This window comes from Canis lupus, chromosome 28 (genome assembly GCF_048164855.1).
Source record: "Canis lupus baileyi chromosome 28, mCanLup2.hap1, whole genome shotgun sequence".
Lineage (NCBI taxonomy): Eukaryota > Metazoa > Chordata > Mammalia > Carnivora > Canidae > Canis > Canis lupus.
The window spans coordinates 28729137-28748735 of record NC_132865.1 but is presented as its reverse complement, the minus strand read 5'-3'; the positions used below and the strand labels follow the sequence as shown (position 1 = coordinate 28748735).

At 37.2% G+C, this 19599-nt stretch overlaps 1 protein-coding gene and 1 long non-coding RNA gene across 3 annotated transcripts in view; one reads left to right on the top strand and one right to left on the bottom strand.

Annotated features, from left to right (window-relative positions):
* Window positions 1-6966, top strand: part of LOC140620351 (uncharacterized) — a 21614-nt gene extending 14648 nt beyond the window's left edge. Inside the window, exons 2-4 of the long non-coding RNA XR_012020158.1 lie at window positions 330-445; window positions 3071-3189; window positions 4023-6966. This is a non-coding gene — a long non-coding RNA (uncharacterized lncRNA). The remainder of the gene's footprint in view (window positions 1-329; window positions 446-3070; window positions 3190-4022) is intronic.
* Window positions 1-19599, bottom strand: part of TTPA (alpha tocopherol transfer protein) — a 22834-nt gene extending 3235 nt beyond the window's left edge. The window contains exons 1-5 of one of the 2 annotated variants that reach the window (XM_072804501.1): window positions 19396-19599; window positions 12262-12415; window positions 6798-6991; window positions 5130-5240; window positions 537-2716 (exon numbers count right to left, since the gene is read on the bottom strand). In XM_072804501.1, coding sequence (XP_072660602.1) covers window positions 2543-2716; window positions 5130-5240; window positions 6798-6991; window positions 12262-12415; window positions 19396-19599 — 837 coding nt within the window. In that variant the 3' untranslated portion in view covers window positions 537-2542. Of the gene's footprint in view, window positions 1-536; window positions 2717-5129; window positions 5241-6797; window positions 6992-12261; window positions 12416-19395 lie in introns of those variants that run through there. The other variant, XM_072804502.1, reaches the window with a different exon arrangement.

The following is a 19599-nucleotide window of genomic DNA, read 5'->3' as shown; positions in this document are numbered from 1 at the left end:
ACAGTAAGGAGTTTCAGACAACACCATCCTACAACACCATCCTACTAGTTTGTTGAGTTTTTGGTAGGTTTGTATGTTTGACCTGTTTTATGAGCCACAGACTTAATTTGGATGAGTGGCAAAGGCACAGTATATGCTTTAGCTCTTCAGTGTTATTTCTGTAAGAAAAATACATAGTTTGACGAATAAAATCATGATCTAGGTTAACAGCAGATTGTTTCAAAATTTGATTATCTGATTAAGTAGTACATTTTTTTCCACTTAGAAGTTTTAACTTATTAAATCTACATGGCTTTGTTTCATGAAATTAGTTTTGTGGTCCCTTTAAGCACAGCGAGAGACACTAGTGGAAAATGGTGTGGAACTAAGCAGCCCTGCAAAACCAGCCTGCAACGAAAACTTACAGAGGAAAAATTAGCATTTGTGTAATGTACAACCAGATGTGGTAAGTTTTTCTTAAACTTATCTATAAAGAAAGGCAATTTTTGAAAACAAATGCCTAACATTTGTATTTAAAAATGAAAAAGAAACAGCTATTATGTGAAAGATCTTTATTTTCTTTTAAGCAGTATTAAAGTTATTGTGCAGTTCAGTAACACAATGAACACGTTACAGTGAACCTTCTAAAAGGCACTTCCGGTGCAATCACAGTAAGGTAACAGAGACAATCTTACCATCTTATAAAGCTGCCTGCTCATTTCACATTGTTCTTTTAATGTTCTTCAAGAGTAAATTGTTGCATTAAAAAAAAGTCAAAGTCTCATTTTTTTTTGAAATGTACTTCCGTTGACTGACATATTTTAATTCTATTTACTTTTAATGTCCTCGCCAGTGAATGACATTTAAAAAACATTTTTAAATATTACCCTTGATCCATGTGCTTCACAGAGTTAGAAGAAAGTGTTTTAATTATCCAAACATAAATGAAATGGAACTCTGATATAAATCTCCTTCAGAGGAATAAAGCTGAGTAAATCAGAGCTTTCTGTTGTTGTTATTGTTTATTCTTTTTCAGTGATTTTATTCTGCTGTTATTTTTAATTATATAATTTTGTGAATTATATGATTTTGTAAGGAAGATTTTATAATTTTTTAGAAAGCAGGCATGATCTGATTTATTAATAAAAAAATGTAATGTAAAGTTAGCTTCCCAATGCTAAATCAAAATTAAATACGTACTTTAAAGAACATTCACAATTGCTCTCAATTTTTCATAGACATATGTACAGAGAATCACAAGTATCAGCTCATCTGATTAAAATAATTTTCTTATAAAGAAAAAAACCTTCCACACATCTTATCACAAAGATACTATTATGTGATTAATGTTGAAACTCAACTAAGCTGAACAAATGTTTAAACAAATTTTTACCCTGTTTTTTTATTTTCAAGCTTAAAATAAAATTTAAAAAATTATGAAACACTATAAAAATGGTCATAAATTGAAAGCTATGTTAACATTGTATCTTTCTTAATAAACGATATATTCTTGACATAAGCTATCATACAAACAGCACATTTTAACTGTTTTTTTAAAGTAAATATAAATTAGACAATTTGACTAGAATACTCTGATATATAGTAAAAGTAGAATTATTTCATACATAATCTGAAAAGTTCCAGGTGTAACTGACAGTGATTTTTAAAATGTAAACATATCCTTTCCTTTGTGTAGTTGTGTTATTGTTCAGTTAAAAATAGAGTCCCTAAAAAAAAAAAAAAAAAAAATAGAGTCCCTGTAGGACTATTATTCCATTTCTAATTATTCCAAATATTATTCCATTTCTAATTCTCTATGTCATGATAATAACCAAAAACTGAAGTCAAAATTACATTCTTGATATATTTGAAAATGCAGAAATAGTATTAAGAAGCCATCAGCTATGCCTGGAATATTTCTTAAATTATTTTTGATTGTCAGTTGTATCAACATGAGTAATTATATAAAGACCTCTAGATGCTATCTATGATAGTTTGTGGTGTACAGACTCTTCAATCAAAAGTTTCTATTGTGGAAATATGCTGAAACAGAACTTCCCTGAGATGAACTATCTTGCTGGTCCACAGAAATAACTCTGTAAAACTATATTCAGATTTTAATCTGAATTACAATCTAATCAGACACCCAAACAAATGGGCATTAATAGATTTTTATCATCAGTTGATTGGTACTAATACTTATTTTCTTGGATTACTTATACATTACTAAACCAATGTAGTCTGATAACTTGCTGAAAATGAAACTTCAGAAACAGCTACTTAAAGATATACTTTCAAGTACAAAAATCATGAATCCTTTCTATGCTTTTAAGGTGTACTACATTTAACTACTTGAAAGATAAAGAAAATGTGTTTAAAAAGTCAGGAAGTTTCCTAAATACCCATGTTGCTCATGTCAGAAGAGTTTTACATTTTAAAAGATCAGTCAGACCCGTTAACATTAATTGGTTCAAACGATTGTTTTTCTTTCATTTATATAACCAGGTAGGATCTCACTCATATATTTATAATTAGGAAGTCATTCACATTAAATAACTTTTTCTCATTCGCTGATCTGTGAAATGCTGCTGAGATAATTTTCAGACTTCATTATAAAATTTGTCCACTCCTGACAAATGTCCTCCATGGAGAATTCAGCTCCACCATATTCCAGAGGAAGAATGTCTGGGAAATGCTGAAGTAAGCTTTGTTTGTAATTGTTCCCATGCATGTGAATCTGAAATAGCCAAAATGTTTTAGAAGATACTCCCTCAGATGTTCAGTGTATTAGATACATTTCTAATGTAAAATCAGTACCATAAAATAAAGCATTCTAATGACTTTCAAGATAGCAGAGCATGTATAGATAGTATGCCTTTTATTTCTCTGCTTATATCAGAATTATATGTATATTTCTATTCTGCTGCTTATGAATGTAATCACCATATTGTTTTTATTTGTATTTGTATTTGCATAACTATACAGGGTTTATAAAAAGATATTTTTTTAATAAAAAGATATTCTACACTCTTTCAAAAATAGATTTTAAAACTCTAAAATTATTTTATACATTCTATTCCCTAATGTACAGGTGATTCTCAGCAAAATATCTAACATCCTGAGACTGTTCTAGAGATGATAAAAATATACTACCTGGTATTCATTTGTATGAATTAAAAGCATATATCTGCACATATAGCTATGTATATGGTGAGTAATTTATGTAGTACAGCTGATGGATACTCTTGGCTAGTACAGAATTAAGAGACAATTATGATGGTTGAGAACCTTAAATTTTCAAATACTGTAAACTATAAAAATTGATCATATAATGCCAAGAGGTTAAAATAAAGACCTAGAACTTTCAGCTAAAAGTACATCTTGCTAAAAATAAATAAGTGCCCTCCTTCCAACGGCTAGGGCAAAATGTTCATCTATATATTCAATGATTATTTAAAAGCAGTTACTATATGCTAGAATATGACAATTGAAAGATGAATGAAACAAGGTTCCTGTTCTCGAGAACCTCACAGTCCCAATTCTTGATTTCTTCTGAAATGTTTAAAAGATCATCAACTAATTGAAAAAAAAAATTCCACTATCTCCTCAGAAAGAACATTCACAGGATAGTGCCAAAATGTTGAAAGGGAAGAGAATGGACTGGTTCCCCTGCTCCCTTATTTTGACAAATCTCTTTCATGTCAATTACCTTTTGCTGAAACGCTTCACCTGCCTTCTCAATTTTTTATTTTTCCTTCTTTTCTGCTTATATTCTATTAATTTAGATTCCATTTGTTTTTGTTTTTATTTGTCCAGAATGTAACCCAAAATAGAAATAACTTATTTTTAGATCTTTCAGAGTTAAATAAAATGTGGTCAGCTATTATCAAGCTACACTGCAGAGAGAGACAAAACTAAAGCCCCCCAAAAACTGACTTTTCCAAAAACACTAGAATGAAGAGTGGCCATTTTCATAGGTGTGGTTTTTCTTAAAAACAGATAGAAATTCCTACTGGATAACCTCTTCCAATTATCCTTTACAGATTAATGTAGAAGAGGGGCTGCCATTCTTGGGAATTCAGATTTTACTCGAAAAATCCTAAGAGATATTAGATATCCACCGGAGATAAGGCTCCACACGATATGTAAAAACAAAAACCAAAAAACCCCATCAGGGGCAGCCCGGGTGGCTCAGCAGTTTGGCACCACCTTCGGTCCGGGACCTGATCCTGGAGACCTGGGATCGAGTCCCACATCCAGCTCCCTGCGTGGAGCCTGCTTCTCCCTCTGCCTGTGTCTCTGCCTCTCTCTCTCTCCCTCTATGTCTCTCATGAATAAATAAAATCTTAAAAAAAAAAAAAACATCAAATTTCTTTGCTTTAACTAACATGATATTAGTCACATACCTTGGGACTATGGTTTTCATTTATGCATGTCTAATTTAAATACATTTATTTTTATTTGCACAGAGAATACATTCATATGACTAGATATCAAAACAAGATAAAAGATACATAATGAGATGCCTTGGTCCCTATTCAAACCTCATCCACCCCATCCATACACCTCTATTCTATTACATATAGTTAGGTCACTTTCTTATATACCCTTTTAATGCAAATATAACTAGAGATTCTGATTTCTTTCCTTTTTTTCCCAAAAGATGTCAGACAAAAAAAACTACTCTTCATTTTTAAATTTCACTTTACATCATGAAAATCTTATTGTATTCCATTGTGTTGATGTATCTGTTTATTTAATCAGTTCCCTAATGATGAACACTTGGTGGTTTCCAATCTTTTGCTGCAATGAATCCTCTTGTATATGTAATTTTGTTTATGTGCTGGTACATTGGTGGGATAAAATCCCAGATGTGCAAAGGCTGTGATTTTGATAACTATTACCACACTGCCCTCTATAGGGAATAGCCGGTTTTCACTCCCACTTCAGTGAATGAGAGAGGCTATTTCTCCACAGCCTATCTTGATTTTTCAAAATTAAAAAGAAATTTTAATTTATAAAAATGGTTTGTTAGGTACTCAAAACATTGGGTTAATTGTGGGGAGAGGAGGTAATAATGCAATCCGTAAGTAAAAAAGTATTGGGACATTTGGGACAGAAGAATAGTGACTTGAATAGGTTTTACTCACCCGTTCCTTAATTTTTTCAGTCAGGAATGGTTTAATCATGGAAAAGACAGCATGGAAAATTATCGGCTCATTTATCAAATGGATACCACGAACTTTTAATGGGAAGGAATCCTTTTGAAAATAAAGAAAGACAGTATTAAGAACAAAGCATAGATCAACAAATATTCCTATTGACCAGTTCCTTTTCTGAACACCTGCTATACTTAGCGCAGTACCTAAAGTGGGATTTTATTTTCAGAATTATTTACTCCAAGAACAAAATAGTCTGCTTTACAGTTCATAGTCACTAGATTAAGTAAAGATCTCTAAAAAAGGTTTCACCTTATAGCTTAGGCAAAGTTTTATAAAAAAGACCTGCATCTTTTGTAAGTAAGACATGGAAAGTATTTTCCCCAATTATGTATAAATGTTCTTTCAAGGAACCAATGAGTCATTTGGATATTTTATACTTAACCATTTTACCCTCATTTTTATTTTGAGAAACAAAATTTCAGTGAAGTTGAAGGAATAGTAAACACACTTTTAAACTTTTGACACAGGTGTAAATCTTTCATATCAAAGTAAGATAGGTTTATTTAGAAAATTTAAAAAGTTAAGAATTTAAAAAAAACACTTCAATAGTTTTCCTACCCAAAATGTGTTAACACAGAGATTTCTCCCACCAAGATCTTCACATGCAAAATTCTTTTTTTTTCCCCATGCATGGCTTTTACAGATGTGTTATCAATTTGGAGCTTTTCCTTCCAGGTTCTTTCTATGAATAATTTTATTTTAAACATAATTGCCAATATGCTCCCTAAGTAATTTGCACCATTTGCTTCACTGACATAATACAGTTTTTGTACATATCATATTGTTGCAATAATCTATCAAATGGATTTGCCCTAATTTAACCATTTCCCTGTTTCTAGACAAATAAGCTATTCCTAATTTTCACTTATGAAAATTGATGCTATAGTAACTATATTTATAGAAGGCAATGGTGGTTATAAACACAACTCATATTCAGATGACCTAAACTGGACTTCTTACTTCACTGCTGACAAAATGTGTATGCCTGAGCATTCCTATGTCACCCCTCTGACATAGTTAATTATCCTGTAAAATGGGAAAAATAATAGCCATAGGATTGTTTGGCCATTAAATGGTAATGCACTTGAGATACTTAGCAAAGTACCTGATACAGGGTAAACTACTATTATTATTATATATGAAGTCTTTACCATATTTCAGAAAATTCCTTGGCTAGGTCCCCAAAAGTATAATTACTATATCAAAGATGATGGCCATCTTAAAAACCTTTTAATTTCTGAAAGAACTGTATCAACTTATACCTACCAAGAATGTAACATTTTGTTATACCATTGCTATAAATATTGTTTTGAGACAATCTTTTGATTTAGGAAGAAAATTTTAACATCAGAAAGAGAAAGCTATCATATTATTGTTCAAATGGTTACTAATTTTGAACATATTTACAGTTTCTTGCAACACTTTTGTGAATTAATAACACTTTATTTCCTCTTAGCATTATTGAATTCTATGTATCATTTAAAAGTTATTTAATTTTCTAATAAATGTTCTGTCCTGTTGCTTTGTTGAACATTTAACTAAATTCAAATCTATTATTTGGAGTTAGTATCCCAAGGATTTAAAATATACACTTACTGTAAGAACAGCAGCAATCTTCTTGGCTACAGATGGGGTAATTTGAAAAGCATGAGAAAACTGCCAGCCTTCTAGATCAAAGACAGCCTTGATACCATTCCGTTGCGTTTCTACCTCCTGTACAATAAGCTCGGATGTGATTAGACTTACACGAAAAACATCATAAGCTGTGAAAACTTTTGGGTCCCATTGTGCTAAAAAAAATTTAAAAATAGCACATCTCAGCATAATGTAAAGACTCAGGAAGATTTACAAAAGGAAACTAATTCTTTTGAGACTTAAAAGATCAGTAGAAATAGAAACATGTCAAGATCATGGATTGAATAAAGGATCAAATTGGTGGTCCAAAAACATGTTCCTGTTTTTCCCCCCATCCTCAGATCCCTAGCAAAGAACAGATTTTTAAAAGCATGGGGGAGAAGAGAATGAATGCAGGCTGGATTTGAGTGCCAGATGAAACTATAGCCCAAAATAAGCAGGAGAGGGGTTGTGGCTGAAGATGAAAATACCCCTAGCTATGCTCCCAGCTCCGAGGTTTTGGAAATGGGAAAAGCAATGGCTTTTGCATGATAAAGCATTATAAAGAGGGCCTTACACTAACCGGAGGTTGCTAAAGGGAAATGGATGAAGAGCAGACTGACAGGCTGATGTGTCAAACACGCCTCAGTGGCAACAGCACATAGCTGTCAGGTCTGTACAGACCAGAAGAGTAAGTGTGGGCTTTGGAAAAGAGCCAGGGAAGCACTCCAGTAGCTGCCCACACCCAGGGGAAACAATGAAGAATTACCAACATTCTTGTCCTCCCCTCCCCCACCATCCCTGGGCAGGCCAGGGCAAGCAGAATGACAGTAATGGATAGGCAAACAGGTGATCTTGAAAGATACACATCCACTAAGCATTACAACATTTCTAAAAATAAAAAGAAGAGGGGACCCACACTCAATAGACAAAAGCACTAAAACCAACGGTTAATAGAGCAAGAAACGTTAAAAAGCAAAACAGTTTCAGTGAGGGAACAAAAGGGTAATGAAGGTTATTATTATAAGAACAGGTTATTTATTATTTGAAAGAATTAGTTGAGATCTTGGAAACAACAAAAAGATAATTCAAAGCAAATCTCAGTTGATGGGACAAATGGCAGAAAAGACAATCAGTGGGTGGATAATGGTTTGGAATACCAAGCTGAGGAGTTCTCTGAAAAGACCCACATGTTGAAATGTATGCATCAAAAGACTCATGCAGCTAAAGACATGCAGCTGGCTCCAGAAGTTTCAACATCCAACTAATTAGAGTTCTGGAAGATAATAATGCAGAGAATAGGGAAGAGGGAAAAGAGGAGTAACAGTAGAGAAAAATGTTCCAAGGCTGAAAAAAAATCCAAGTCTTCATACTGAAGGTTCCGTGGAGTGCCTAAGGAGACAAATGAAAAGGGGTGGGGGGGAAGATTCATGATTAATGGTAAAGTTTCAAAATACCAAAGTGTCTGGCTTGGACAACTGGGTAGAATGGTGGTACCATTTACTGAGATTGGAAACAGTGGAAGAGAAATGTTTTGGGAGGAAAAGATCATAAGTAGTTTTGGACATGTAAAAATGGTGAGTGAGAGCCATCCTATTGGACACAGTTGGAATATGGAGATGCTTGTTTGGACCCCTGGGGACAGGAGGAGATAGTGGAGTGAAGACAGAAATCTGAGAGTTTGTACTTTCATGACAGCCTGTGACGGGGATCATCTTAGGTCTATGTAGAAAGTTGCATAAGAAGAGGAAGCTGAGGCCAATTTTCTAAAGAAAATCAGCATTTAAAAGGTAGTAAAACAACTGGTGCCGGCAGAGGAGACTCAGAAAGAGTAGCCAGTTAAAGTCAGGAAAACATCAGGAGAATGTGGCATCAGAAAAGCCAAGGGAAGAGGATATCTCAAGAAACGGGAAGTGGTTTGCTGTGTTGAGAGATCAAGTAAAACAGAACTAACTATGTGCATTAGATTTGGTGAAAAGAAGGTCACTGATGATTTCAGCATAGAAGAGGGAGTGAAAATAGGCCAACGTGGATTAAGAGGAACTGTGAAAATATGGATGGTGAATATCAATAATTAGAGATGTTTGGCTGAGAATGAGGAGTAGAGAGATGGCTAGGCTGGAGGCTGGAGGATCTTGTGGGATTGAGGAGGAGTTTTTGCTTTGTTTTTGGATGGCTGACACGTAATAGATTTAAATGTTGATGGGGAGTGTCTACTAGCAAGGAAATTTTTGAAAATAGAGACAATCAGAAGTATTCCCAAAAAGGCACAATGGGATTGCGCTTTGCTTTTTAAGAGTCTCAGTTGCCTGGTAAGAATTTGAGTAATCATTTCATGGATAACCCAGCTCAAATATACTATACTACTTTAGACACTGGCAGAAAGCCACAATGGTAAAAAATGTGAGCTGAATGATTAAAAGCCTGCAGTTAAGAAAATAGTTACTGGCATAAATTTCTGAGCTCACCAACAGAGTTGTCTAAACCTGTGCCATCCAGTAGGGTAGCCATTAGCCACAAGTGGCTATTTAAATGTAAACTAATTCACATTAAGTAAAATTAAAAATTCAATTTCTTAGTTGCCAAAGCCACATTTCAAGTGCTCAATAGCCACATGTGACTAGTGACTATTGTAGAACAATTTCATCATCATAGAAAATTCTACTGGATAGCGCTGCTCTGGACTCTAACTAATAAGCTCCTTTAAGGCAAAAGAAAAATATGTCTTAATTCCCTTTCCAGCATCTATTTAACATTTATTGTTTTTATATGTCAGGTAATGTCCTAATTATATTTCATATATATTGCGAGTTTTTTTTTTAAGATTCTATTTATTTATTTATTTATTCATGAAAGACAAGGAGAGAGGCAGAGACACAGGCAGAGGGAGAATCAGGCTCCCTGCGTGGATGTGGGACTCGATCCTAGGACCCCAGGATCACGCCCTGAGCTGAAGGCAGATGCTCAACCACTGACCCACCCAGGCGTCCGTATATTACAAGATTTAATGCTCACAGCAACCCCGTGAGATACTTTTTTACTGTGCCTCTGACAGATGAAAAGGTGGGGTTACAGGTACGTAGCTTCCCATGTAGCTAGAACGTAGTAGAGCTGCAATTCCAGACTGGGCGATGTCCTGTAGGTCAAAGCTTAATACTTGTTGTTACATTTTATTTTTGCTACTGCAGGATAGTAGTCCCAAGAGGCATACAATTATATCCTCTGGTTTGTAGGCTAATAATGGCAAAAACTGGGTTTCACCTTGTATTGCCCTGATGGACTGCATTTTCTCACTGCTTTCACTGCAGAGATGGTACCTAGGGAAAAGTGATTATGCTAATGTTCTACTGAAAACCTCTACCACAGATTTCCTTTTTTAGTTTCTCCCATTAATTCAATTATATTAGGTAATTTATAAATCTTTATCCTCTTCTTTCATTTTACTCCTAAACTGCTTCTCAGTTTTTCCTTTTCACCGCAGAATAAAACATCTTATTCTACATAACACACAGGAAATTTGCTGCATGCTCTTCTATTCTGACCATCACTAAATCTTCATGTTTTCCTGATTTTAAAATCTCTTTTAGGGGCACCTGGGTGGCTCAGTGGTTAAGCGTCTGCCTTTGGCTCAGGTCATGATCCCGGGGTCCTGGGATCGAGTCCCACGTCGGGCTCCCCAGGCAGAGCCTGCTTCTACCTCTTCCTATGTCTCTGCCTCTTTTTGTCTCTCATGGATAAATAAATAAAATACTTCCTAAAAAAAATCTCTTTTAGCTAAACAGTGTACTTAAATGTTAATGTACCACAAGAAACCCTCTCTCTAAGCAATAGAACAGTATGAACTCAGTGTTATGGTATGTATGTATGTATTTATAAAGCTTTTATTTTTAAACTATCTCTATACCCAACGTGGGGCTCGAACTCACAACCCCGAGATCAAGAGTCGCACACTCCACCAAATGAGCCAGCCAGGTGTCCCCAGTTTTAAGGTATTTATGATCAAAGTAGCATATTTGCTTTTTCACTAGGAAGGTGTCATTTTTAATTCGTAACTTGCCCCAGGTAATTTATGAACAAACGTGAAAAAACTCCCACCAGGCAGTACAGAGCCAGGACACTTGCAGGAAAGAGTCCCCCCCCCCCCCATTAATACAAGTTTCAGTATTATGTTCCTGTGCCTTTAAGTAGCATTGCTAGATAAAATATAAGACATCCTGTTAAAGGTGAATTCCAGGTAAACCACAAATAACTTTTTAGTATGCATGGGGCACACTTATTATATCCTGTTTATCTGAAATTCAAATTCAAACTGGATATACCATATTTTCATACAATATATGTTTACTTGCTACATAAAACATAGATACTATCTTCACTGTGGCACCTCTATCCCTAAAGAACTCAGAGACCTTCATTCATCTTCCTAAAAGGACAAGGCAGACATTGGGATGTCTGTTTATGGACGGTGACTTCATGACTGGCCCAATTGTATTTGACACATAAGCTGAAGCAAAAAAAATGGAATCGGTCTACTTCTGATACCCTAAAGAATTAAATGCAGTGCCTTCTTGCAAGATCATAAACAGCTGAGTTTACAGGCAGGTATCTTATCTATAATCAAGTAGGAAAAGCAAATCTATAACTATTCTAAAGTTCCCTTGAATATTTATGGGTATAAAAGTTTATGTAAGATTATAATTCATAAGATTCTCCTCCTAAAAACGTTGGTTATCTTTGTCCTTTCACCTGGGCCACTAGAGGATGCTGGCAGCAGTGTGAGTCCTTTGTTACACCCCATTTTTAATCATACACAGGTCTAAGAAAGGGCCAGTCGCCAGTCTACAGGAAAGACTAGGAAGATCTCACAGTGCAAAGGGGATGCTGTGACAAGAGGGGTATGTGGAATATAGTGTCTTCAACACCCCAGGGATGCTGCTTTCCCCCGGACCTCCCCCTTTCCCAGGGAACGAGCTCCTCAGCCCTGAGTGGTATCCAACTAGCCATTCACTCCAAAAATATTCAATAAATACCTACCATGTACTAGGTCCTGGTTTCAGTGTTAGCTACAATGAATAACAGAACAGACAAAATCCATGCTCTTGCAGAGCTTGTGTTCTTACAGTTCAGAGTTCTTATGTGGATTTCCAACTAAGCATTCTCTAAACACTCTACCTTGATCTTTTTCACCTTTTCCTCATATTTATCTGTTTTCTTTCTCTCTTAGTTTATACAGTTGACTGTGTGGAAAAATGGAAGTAAGATTTTTTTGGTTTCTAATTTTCTCACGATTGCCAGTTTTGTTATAGTTGAGGGACATTGCAGTCTAAAGTAAGCCTCAATTAAAACCTAAAAAGCAAAATTCTTAAATATGGACTCATGGAAGCTTTTCAACATGGCGGTCAAGAAAAAAGAGAGAAAAAGGAAAATAGTGCTGTATATGGCTTACCAATTCTGTAAATAAGAACTTTGCTGCCAGTGGGATCTCTGGCTCTCAGGACTCCAAGGTAACCAGCCTTCAGAAGACCAAGAATACTTCTGGGACATAGATCTGCGCTTATTTCTGGACATTCTGCTCTCCACTTATAATAGTTTTTCAGCAACTGAAAAACAAAATAAAAATTGTCTACAGAGAGCATACATGGTAAAGCACTTTGTAAAAATGGTAGCAAAGCCTTGGCATTATGTATGGCCCTTACCATCCATTATGTCAGGCTTTTAATCTGGGTTGGGTTTTTTTGTTTTTTAGGTTTTCCTTTTAGTTTTAAAAATTAAAGTTCCCTTCTTCAAGGATCTCAGGTGATAAGACTTCATCACAAACTTAAAGTTGAATAATTTTCATTCATCTCCTATGGTTGATAGTCTCCAAAGACAGCTATCAGTAATACCTCCCCTCCTGCTAAACACATGCCATTTGTCCCATTCGAGGTGGAATCCAGTTGACTCCTGCCCCCCCAGAATGTGGGCTGGCCTTATATTTTGCTTCCGCAGAAGTGACACTGTGCTAGTTTAGGAAGGCTGGGACTTTCTGAGTCTGCTTTTGGGGATCCAGAAACCACATAAGAATAGGAATACTTAAGAAATAATACATAAGAATACATAAAAATACATAAGAATAAGTCTATGTGGAAAGAGGCACTGGACAAGCAGGGTCCATCTTGGTCTGGTCTCAGCAAACTTCCCATCTGATGCAGTGTGGAGCAGAGATGAGCCATCCCTGCTCAGCCTTGCCCAAATTAGAGAATCACAGACCAATAAATAGTTGTGGTTTAAGCCACTAAGCTTGGGAGTGACTTGTTACTCAACAATAGATAACTCCTTTCTGAAATAAGGAAGATACAGGAATACTAGAAATCAATTAAATGAATTAGCTCTACAAATATTTTTAGAGGATCTACAATATTCTACACACCCGGTAGGCACTTGAGTTACAGCCATGAACAGAATAAAATGCCTGTGCTCCTTGGGACTGACCTGCTGGTGACAACTGGATCATACGTGCCATGCTATGCAGTGAAAAGTTAAATTCCCAGGTTGCTTCATCAGAGAAACCTTGACCCTACCATTTATTACCTGTGTGATCTTGGATAAATATTTAACTCCTTTGTGTCTTGTTTCCTCCATATCTGCCTTGTAGGGTTAAGCATAAAGCATATATGGGCATAATGAGTGGCAGTGACCACTGCTATTGTTGTAATAGGGAAAGATATTTGTATTCATTGCTCATTTGAGTATATTAGTGCAGGTTTTTGTACAGATAACTAAATTTTTTTTTGTTTTATTTTCTTTCTTACAAAAAAGAGCTAAGCCAAAGGTACAACGGAACATCTCTAGACCACTGCTATACTGTCTACTAATAGATAAACAACAAAAATCAACTTTGTTAATAGTGGTATGCTTCCAAGTGAAACAGTATGTCTGGATAGTAGGTCTTGGCAAAGTATGGCCTGAAGGAATCCTGTTTTCTTTTTATTTTAAGAGAACCACCAATAATGGTTACTCTGCATTTACAAGTAATACAGATATTGCCTGTATATTGTGGAGAATACTAAAATCAAATTATGCATTTAAAGTTTATTATGGTTTAATTTTCCTTTTCACAATTTTCAGCATTCTCAATTTTTGTAAAGTGGCAATATGTTTGGGGTTTTTGTTTTGTTTTGTTGTAAAGAAAGAAAAAGAGTACAAGCAGGAGGGGCAGAGGGAGAAGGAAAGGGAATCTCAAGCAAACTCCATGTTGAGCATGGAGCCTGGTGCAAGGCTGGATCTCAGAAACCCGAGATCAGTATCTGAGCCAAAACCAAGAATCAGATGTTTAAGTGACTGCACCACCCAGGCACCCCAACAATATGCTTGTTTTGAGTTTAAAGAGGTCTACTAGCACTGGGGAATGGAAGTTTCGATGAAAGGAAGGGAGAGTCATTGGAATAAACATGACAGGTCTGATCACAAAATCCTAATGATCTGGAGGAGAAACTACAAATACAAATTTAAAACCCAAGTAAAGGGTGAAAATCCCAACCTTGGGCAATGTTAATGGCTGGCAATGACTGACGAAAGAGAAAAGCTGGCTGGACTGTAGGAGAAGCGACATGGTGCACGATGGTGCACAGAAGGGAGGAAAAAGTTCTGTGTGCCGCCGGGCCCCCCTCCTCTCTCTCTCCAGTGATGGTGTCTTTCTAACTTTCTCTTTTTCTGTCTTTCTCCCTCTCGGTTCTTCATTTAATAAACTTTTCTGAACTCTTTTTAAAAAGAGAATGACATGAGTTAAAGAAAACTGAGAGGTAAGAACGAAAAGCGTCCATAAATTAGCCAACAACAAAATAGTTGGTGACCTAAATAGCAATTTCCAAAAGCAGAAAGAACAAAAGGTACATTGTAGATTCTGATATACGCATTCTACTCTATGAGTTTCTCTTCCTCCTCCTGTCTTAGAGGACATCAGAATGAGTGTTTGATAGTTCCTCAGATATAAAATAGTCCTTTTAATTCTGATTCAAGCAAAATGCTAGAAGCGGCATATTAGCTCCCTTGTAAAAATAACAATTTTAGTCTCCCATGGAATCACAGAAGTTGTAGCTTCATTAAAAGGGATCTTTTAGGTAACAGGGGCAGGGGCCTCAACTTATTTATCTCTACAGAGTGCTGGGCACCCAGGAGTTAGGTACAAATGGTAAATGAAAGAATAAATTAATGCATGAGTAACCCAGCTGAATTCACATACTTGAAAACCTGACTGTCATAAAGTTGCACAAATCACTCTCATGCCTTTGACATTTAACTTTTGCAAATTGAAATATCTAAACCTGGATCTTTGATCATTACTCTTCCACTGACATAAACTTGGCTGACATAAATAAGTTACATAAATGATGTAAACTGCTACTGAGCAATTCTCAAACAAATCATCAAAAGTCCACAACAACAAAAAAAATTGGCAAGTGAACTTTCATTACTGGAAGGCACCTGTTTTGCTACAATTAGGAAAAAATAAAAGTAAAAAGTTATGGTTTATTTTAACTATGCTTTGCCTCTGACATTTTTCATGCACTTTCAAATGAAGTACAACTATAGTTGTGCTGCTTCTACAGGGTTTGATGGCATTATTTCAATTCCTTCGCACAACCATCCTGAGAGGTAAATATTGTTACTCCAGCTTACAGATAAGAATACTAAAGCTCAGAGAAGTTACACAGTAACTATCAGGAGCAGAGTCACTGAAACTGACATGTGATAAGATAAATTTTACAAAAGAACCTATAGGAAGAGTCAATGGATTTTTGAAAGCCTCAAAGAAGACTTTGGGGAAACCATAAAAATATTTAAAGGATAAAAAACTTGCCACACGGAGCAAAAACAGAAGAAACTGAACTAGTCACTTATAAAACACAGGAATTCACTAGAATATGTGGAACAGACAGGTTAACAGTTGGCCATTTTATGTTCACTGTTTTAAACAGAAGGGGCAAGTGCAGTATACTTGGGAGCACAGGCTTTGCAGAGTTCAGCCCAAGTTCAAATCCCTAACTCCACCACTTACTGATTTTTGGACTAATTACTGTCTCCGTCACAATGTCTTCTAAAATGAGAAAATAATGAGATAATCTGCACAAACACTATTTACCAAGATACCTGGTATGCTATAAGCTATTAGAATCATAAAAACCTCAATAATTCATTATAACTTCAAATACAAAAACTAGAATGAGAAATTTCATTGTAATTGACGAGCTTATCAAGGCCTTCTTCATATACTAAAATTATAGGGCTTTTACATTATAAATAAGGGAGTTTGAGTTGAATTAGCTTCTTTTATGGAGGAAATTGACAAAAAAAAAAAAAAAGTTTCACACTCAACCTTTCCTTTTCCTATCCAGTTGGCAGAAAAGTAAGGCAAAGAGTTCACAGACAGAAACTTGATCCCTATCCAGGGGATTTAGACAGCCTTGCTAACCAGTTCCTCAAGGACATGATGTAAACAATTCAGGAAAATAAAGAATACAGACAATAATACATATAACAGATGCTGGAGGTAAATTTTATTTCTTCTTGTATTTAGACATTACTTTTGAAAAGCAGCTAAAATGAAATCAGTGAATTGCACACTTCTTTTATTATTAGTTACCTCTATGCATTTATATGTTTAATGCCTCATTTAAACTGCACTTCTCATAGGACCTAAGAGTGTCTTTATATTTAGTAATTACTGAGTAAATATTAGTTTGTTACTCATACTTGGGTATGAGGATACTTGAGTAGCCATCTGACAAAACATAAATAAAATCAGATTCCTATATCATTCCTAACATCAAAATAAATCCCAGTGGGTCAGGATAACTGAGTAGCCATCTGACAAAAATGAAATCAGATTCCTATTTCATTCTTGGCATCAAAATGAATCCCAATAGGTTAGCAACTCCAACATTAAAAAGAGAAGTCATTGGGATCCCTGGTTTGGCTCAGGGCATGATCCTGGAGTCCCGGGATAGAGTGCCACGTCGGGCTCCCAGCATGGAGACTACTTCTTCCTCTGCCTCTGTCTCTCATGAATAAATGAATAAAATCTTTTTAAAAAATAAATAATAGGGCAGTCCCGGTAGCCCAGCAGTTTAGCGCCGCCTTCAGCCCAGGGTGTGATATGGAGATCCATGCATCCATCCATCCCTGCATGGAGCCTGCTTCTCCCTCTGCCTGTGTCTCTGCCTCTCTCTCTCTCTCTGTCTGTCATGAATAAATAAATAAAATATTTAAAAAAATAAAAATAAAAATAAATAAAATAATAAAAATAAAAAAATAAAAAGTCATAAATTACTAGAAAAAATTTTGGAGAGAAGAGCTTATCAAAGAACTGATATATGTGATTACATAAAAATGGTTAAATTAGGCATAGAAAAAAATACCCAAGCAATGTCAAAAGACAACTAGGGCAAAGGGTTATTTTCTTTATACATAAAGACATTTTATGAATAAGAAAATGTGTATTTTATGTGAACAAAATGGAAGAAAATTAACAAATGGTAAGAACAGTTAACTGGAAAATAATTTTATAAATTTAAATATATGAAAGATGTTTAATCTAATTTATAATTAAATAAATGCATATTATAACAAGAACCAATTTCTCATCAAGCAGGTTGACACAGATCATAATGTTTTATCGTACAATACAGGTGATAATACAGAGAAAGAGGCACCATTTTATAACAAAAGTCATAAAATTAGTGCAAACCCTTTGAAATACAGTTATATTTGTCAACACTGAAATGCAAACCTCACTTCATCCAGCAACTATATAGGTTGAACTTACAAAGATATATTCCTATTTTTGCACGAAGACAAATGTATGGGATCCCTGGGTGGCGCAGCGGTTTGGCACCTGCCTTTGGCCCAGGGCGCGATCCTGGAGACCCGGGATCGAATCCCACGTCGGGCTCCCGGTGCATGGAGCCTGCTTCTCCCTCTGCCTATGTCTCTGCCTCTCTCTCTCTCTCTCTCTCTCTCTCTCTCTCTCTCTGTGTGACTATCATAAATTAAAAAAAAATGTGAAGACAAATGTATAAGGAGATACTACAATATCCAGTTGGTGACAGATATTGTTTATTGCATTTTGTGCACTGCCAGGCAAATTGGAAGAGTTCAAAAAATAATCATTGGAATGAAGGAAAGAACAGCATGCGTGGGCATTGCCATTGGCTGAGGACAACTCATATCCAATAAGAGGGGGCTGGTTAATAAATTTTGATATAATAAATCCATACAATGGAATAGTATACAGCCCCCAAAAGAGTAAGATGTAGCACACAGAGGGGAATAGGCTGATCTCTATGATAAATGAGGTAAAAGCAAACAAAAATAACCAAGGCCAACTGTAAAACACATACATGTGTTTGTACGAGCACAGACAATATCTAGAAAGATAAACAGGTAACAACAGTAAAACTGCTTCTGGGTAGATCACTAGCAAAATGAAGGTTTGGGATGGGGAACTTTTTTCCTTTATAAAGTTACTTTTAGAAACATACTTTGCACTCTTTACTGCTGATGATTTTTTTTTTTAAATCACCCATGCTCTTTAGTTTTTTCCATTAAAAATCAGTTATCAGGGACACCTGGTTGGCTCAGTGGTTGAGTGTCTGCCTTTGGCTCAGGTCCTGATCCCAGGGTCCTGAGATCGAGTCCCTCCTTCACAGGGCTCCCCGCAGGGAGCCTGCTTCTCCTTCTGCCTACCTCTCTGCCTCTCTCTGTGTGGCTCTCAAGATTAAATAAATAGAGTCTTTTTTCAAAAAAAAAAAAATCAGTTATCGACAACAACAACACTCCTACTGGGTCATGTCACTGTTCTGCACCATGGTACTTTGCCTGCCTCCCATCTCCGTCCTTGCACTGAGTACGCCGCTCCGCTAGGGAAAGGGCTAGACCAGGTTCAGGGCCCGATTGCATTACGTATGTCAGGCTCTGCTGGGTCAGGCTCTGCTGGGTACGTATCGTTCCGTGAGGCTGGTTAATGCGCAATCCTGGAAATCAATCGGTGGTAGGCTCTCTCGCTAACATTTCACAGAGGAGGATGCCGAGCTTCGAAGGGACAGGAGCTCAAGGTTCCATCCCAATGTTTGGTTCCTGCCTTCCTATCCTCCCGGCCCTCAACCACCTGTAACGTACCTGGAAACACAAGAGAACCACCTTATCGCACATCTTTTCACCCAAAATGTCCTGGACTGCTTTGCCGCCCCGACACTTGGGAATTATTATCAGTAATGATGGCGCTACTTTGCTGGCATTTGGCTCTCGACCTTCAGTGCTCCCGGCAGCTTCATCCTCCCCGCCCCGCGCGGAGAGATCTGCTGGGATGTGGCGGGGCCGGGTTCCCCCCTCGCCGCCGCTGCTTTGTCTTCTCTCACCGGGGACGGGAGAGGCACCCCCAGCCCGGAGCCCTTCGGCGGGTTTCGCGATTCCGCGGCTGAGCCCGAGACCCGCCGCGCCGCGCCGCGCCGGGGGTCCCGGGGGTCCCGGGGGTCCTGGGGGTCCCGGGGGTCCCGGGGGTCCCGGGGGTCGGGCCCCGCCGCGGGGAGGGGAGCGCGCTTACCCGCCAGGCCAGCTCCAGGTCGAAGTCCCGGGCGCGCAGGAAGCGCAGCAGGAAGGCGTCGGTGAGCGGCAGCGGCGACCGCGGGGCCCCCGCCGCCCGGGCCCGGCGCCGCAGCTCCGCCAGGCTGGGCTGCAGCAGCGGGCAGTGGTCGGGCAGCGCGCTCAGCGCCAGCCCCGCCGCCGGCCCCGGCCGCGTCTCGGCCAT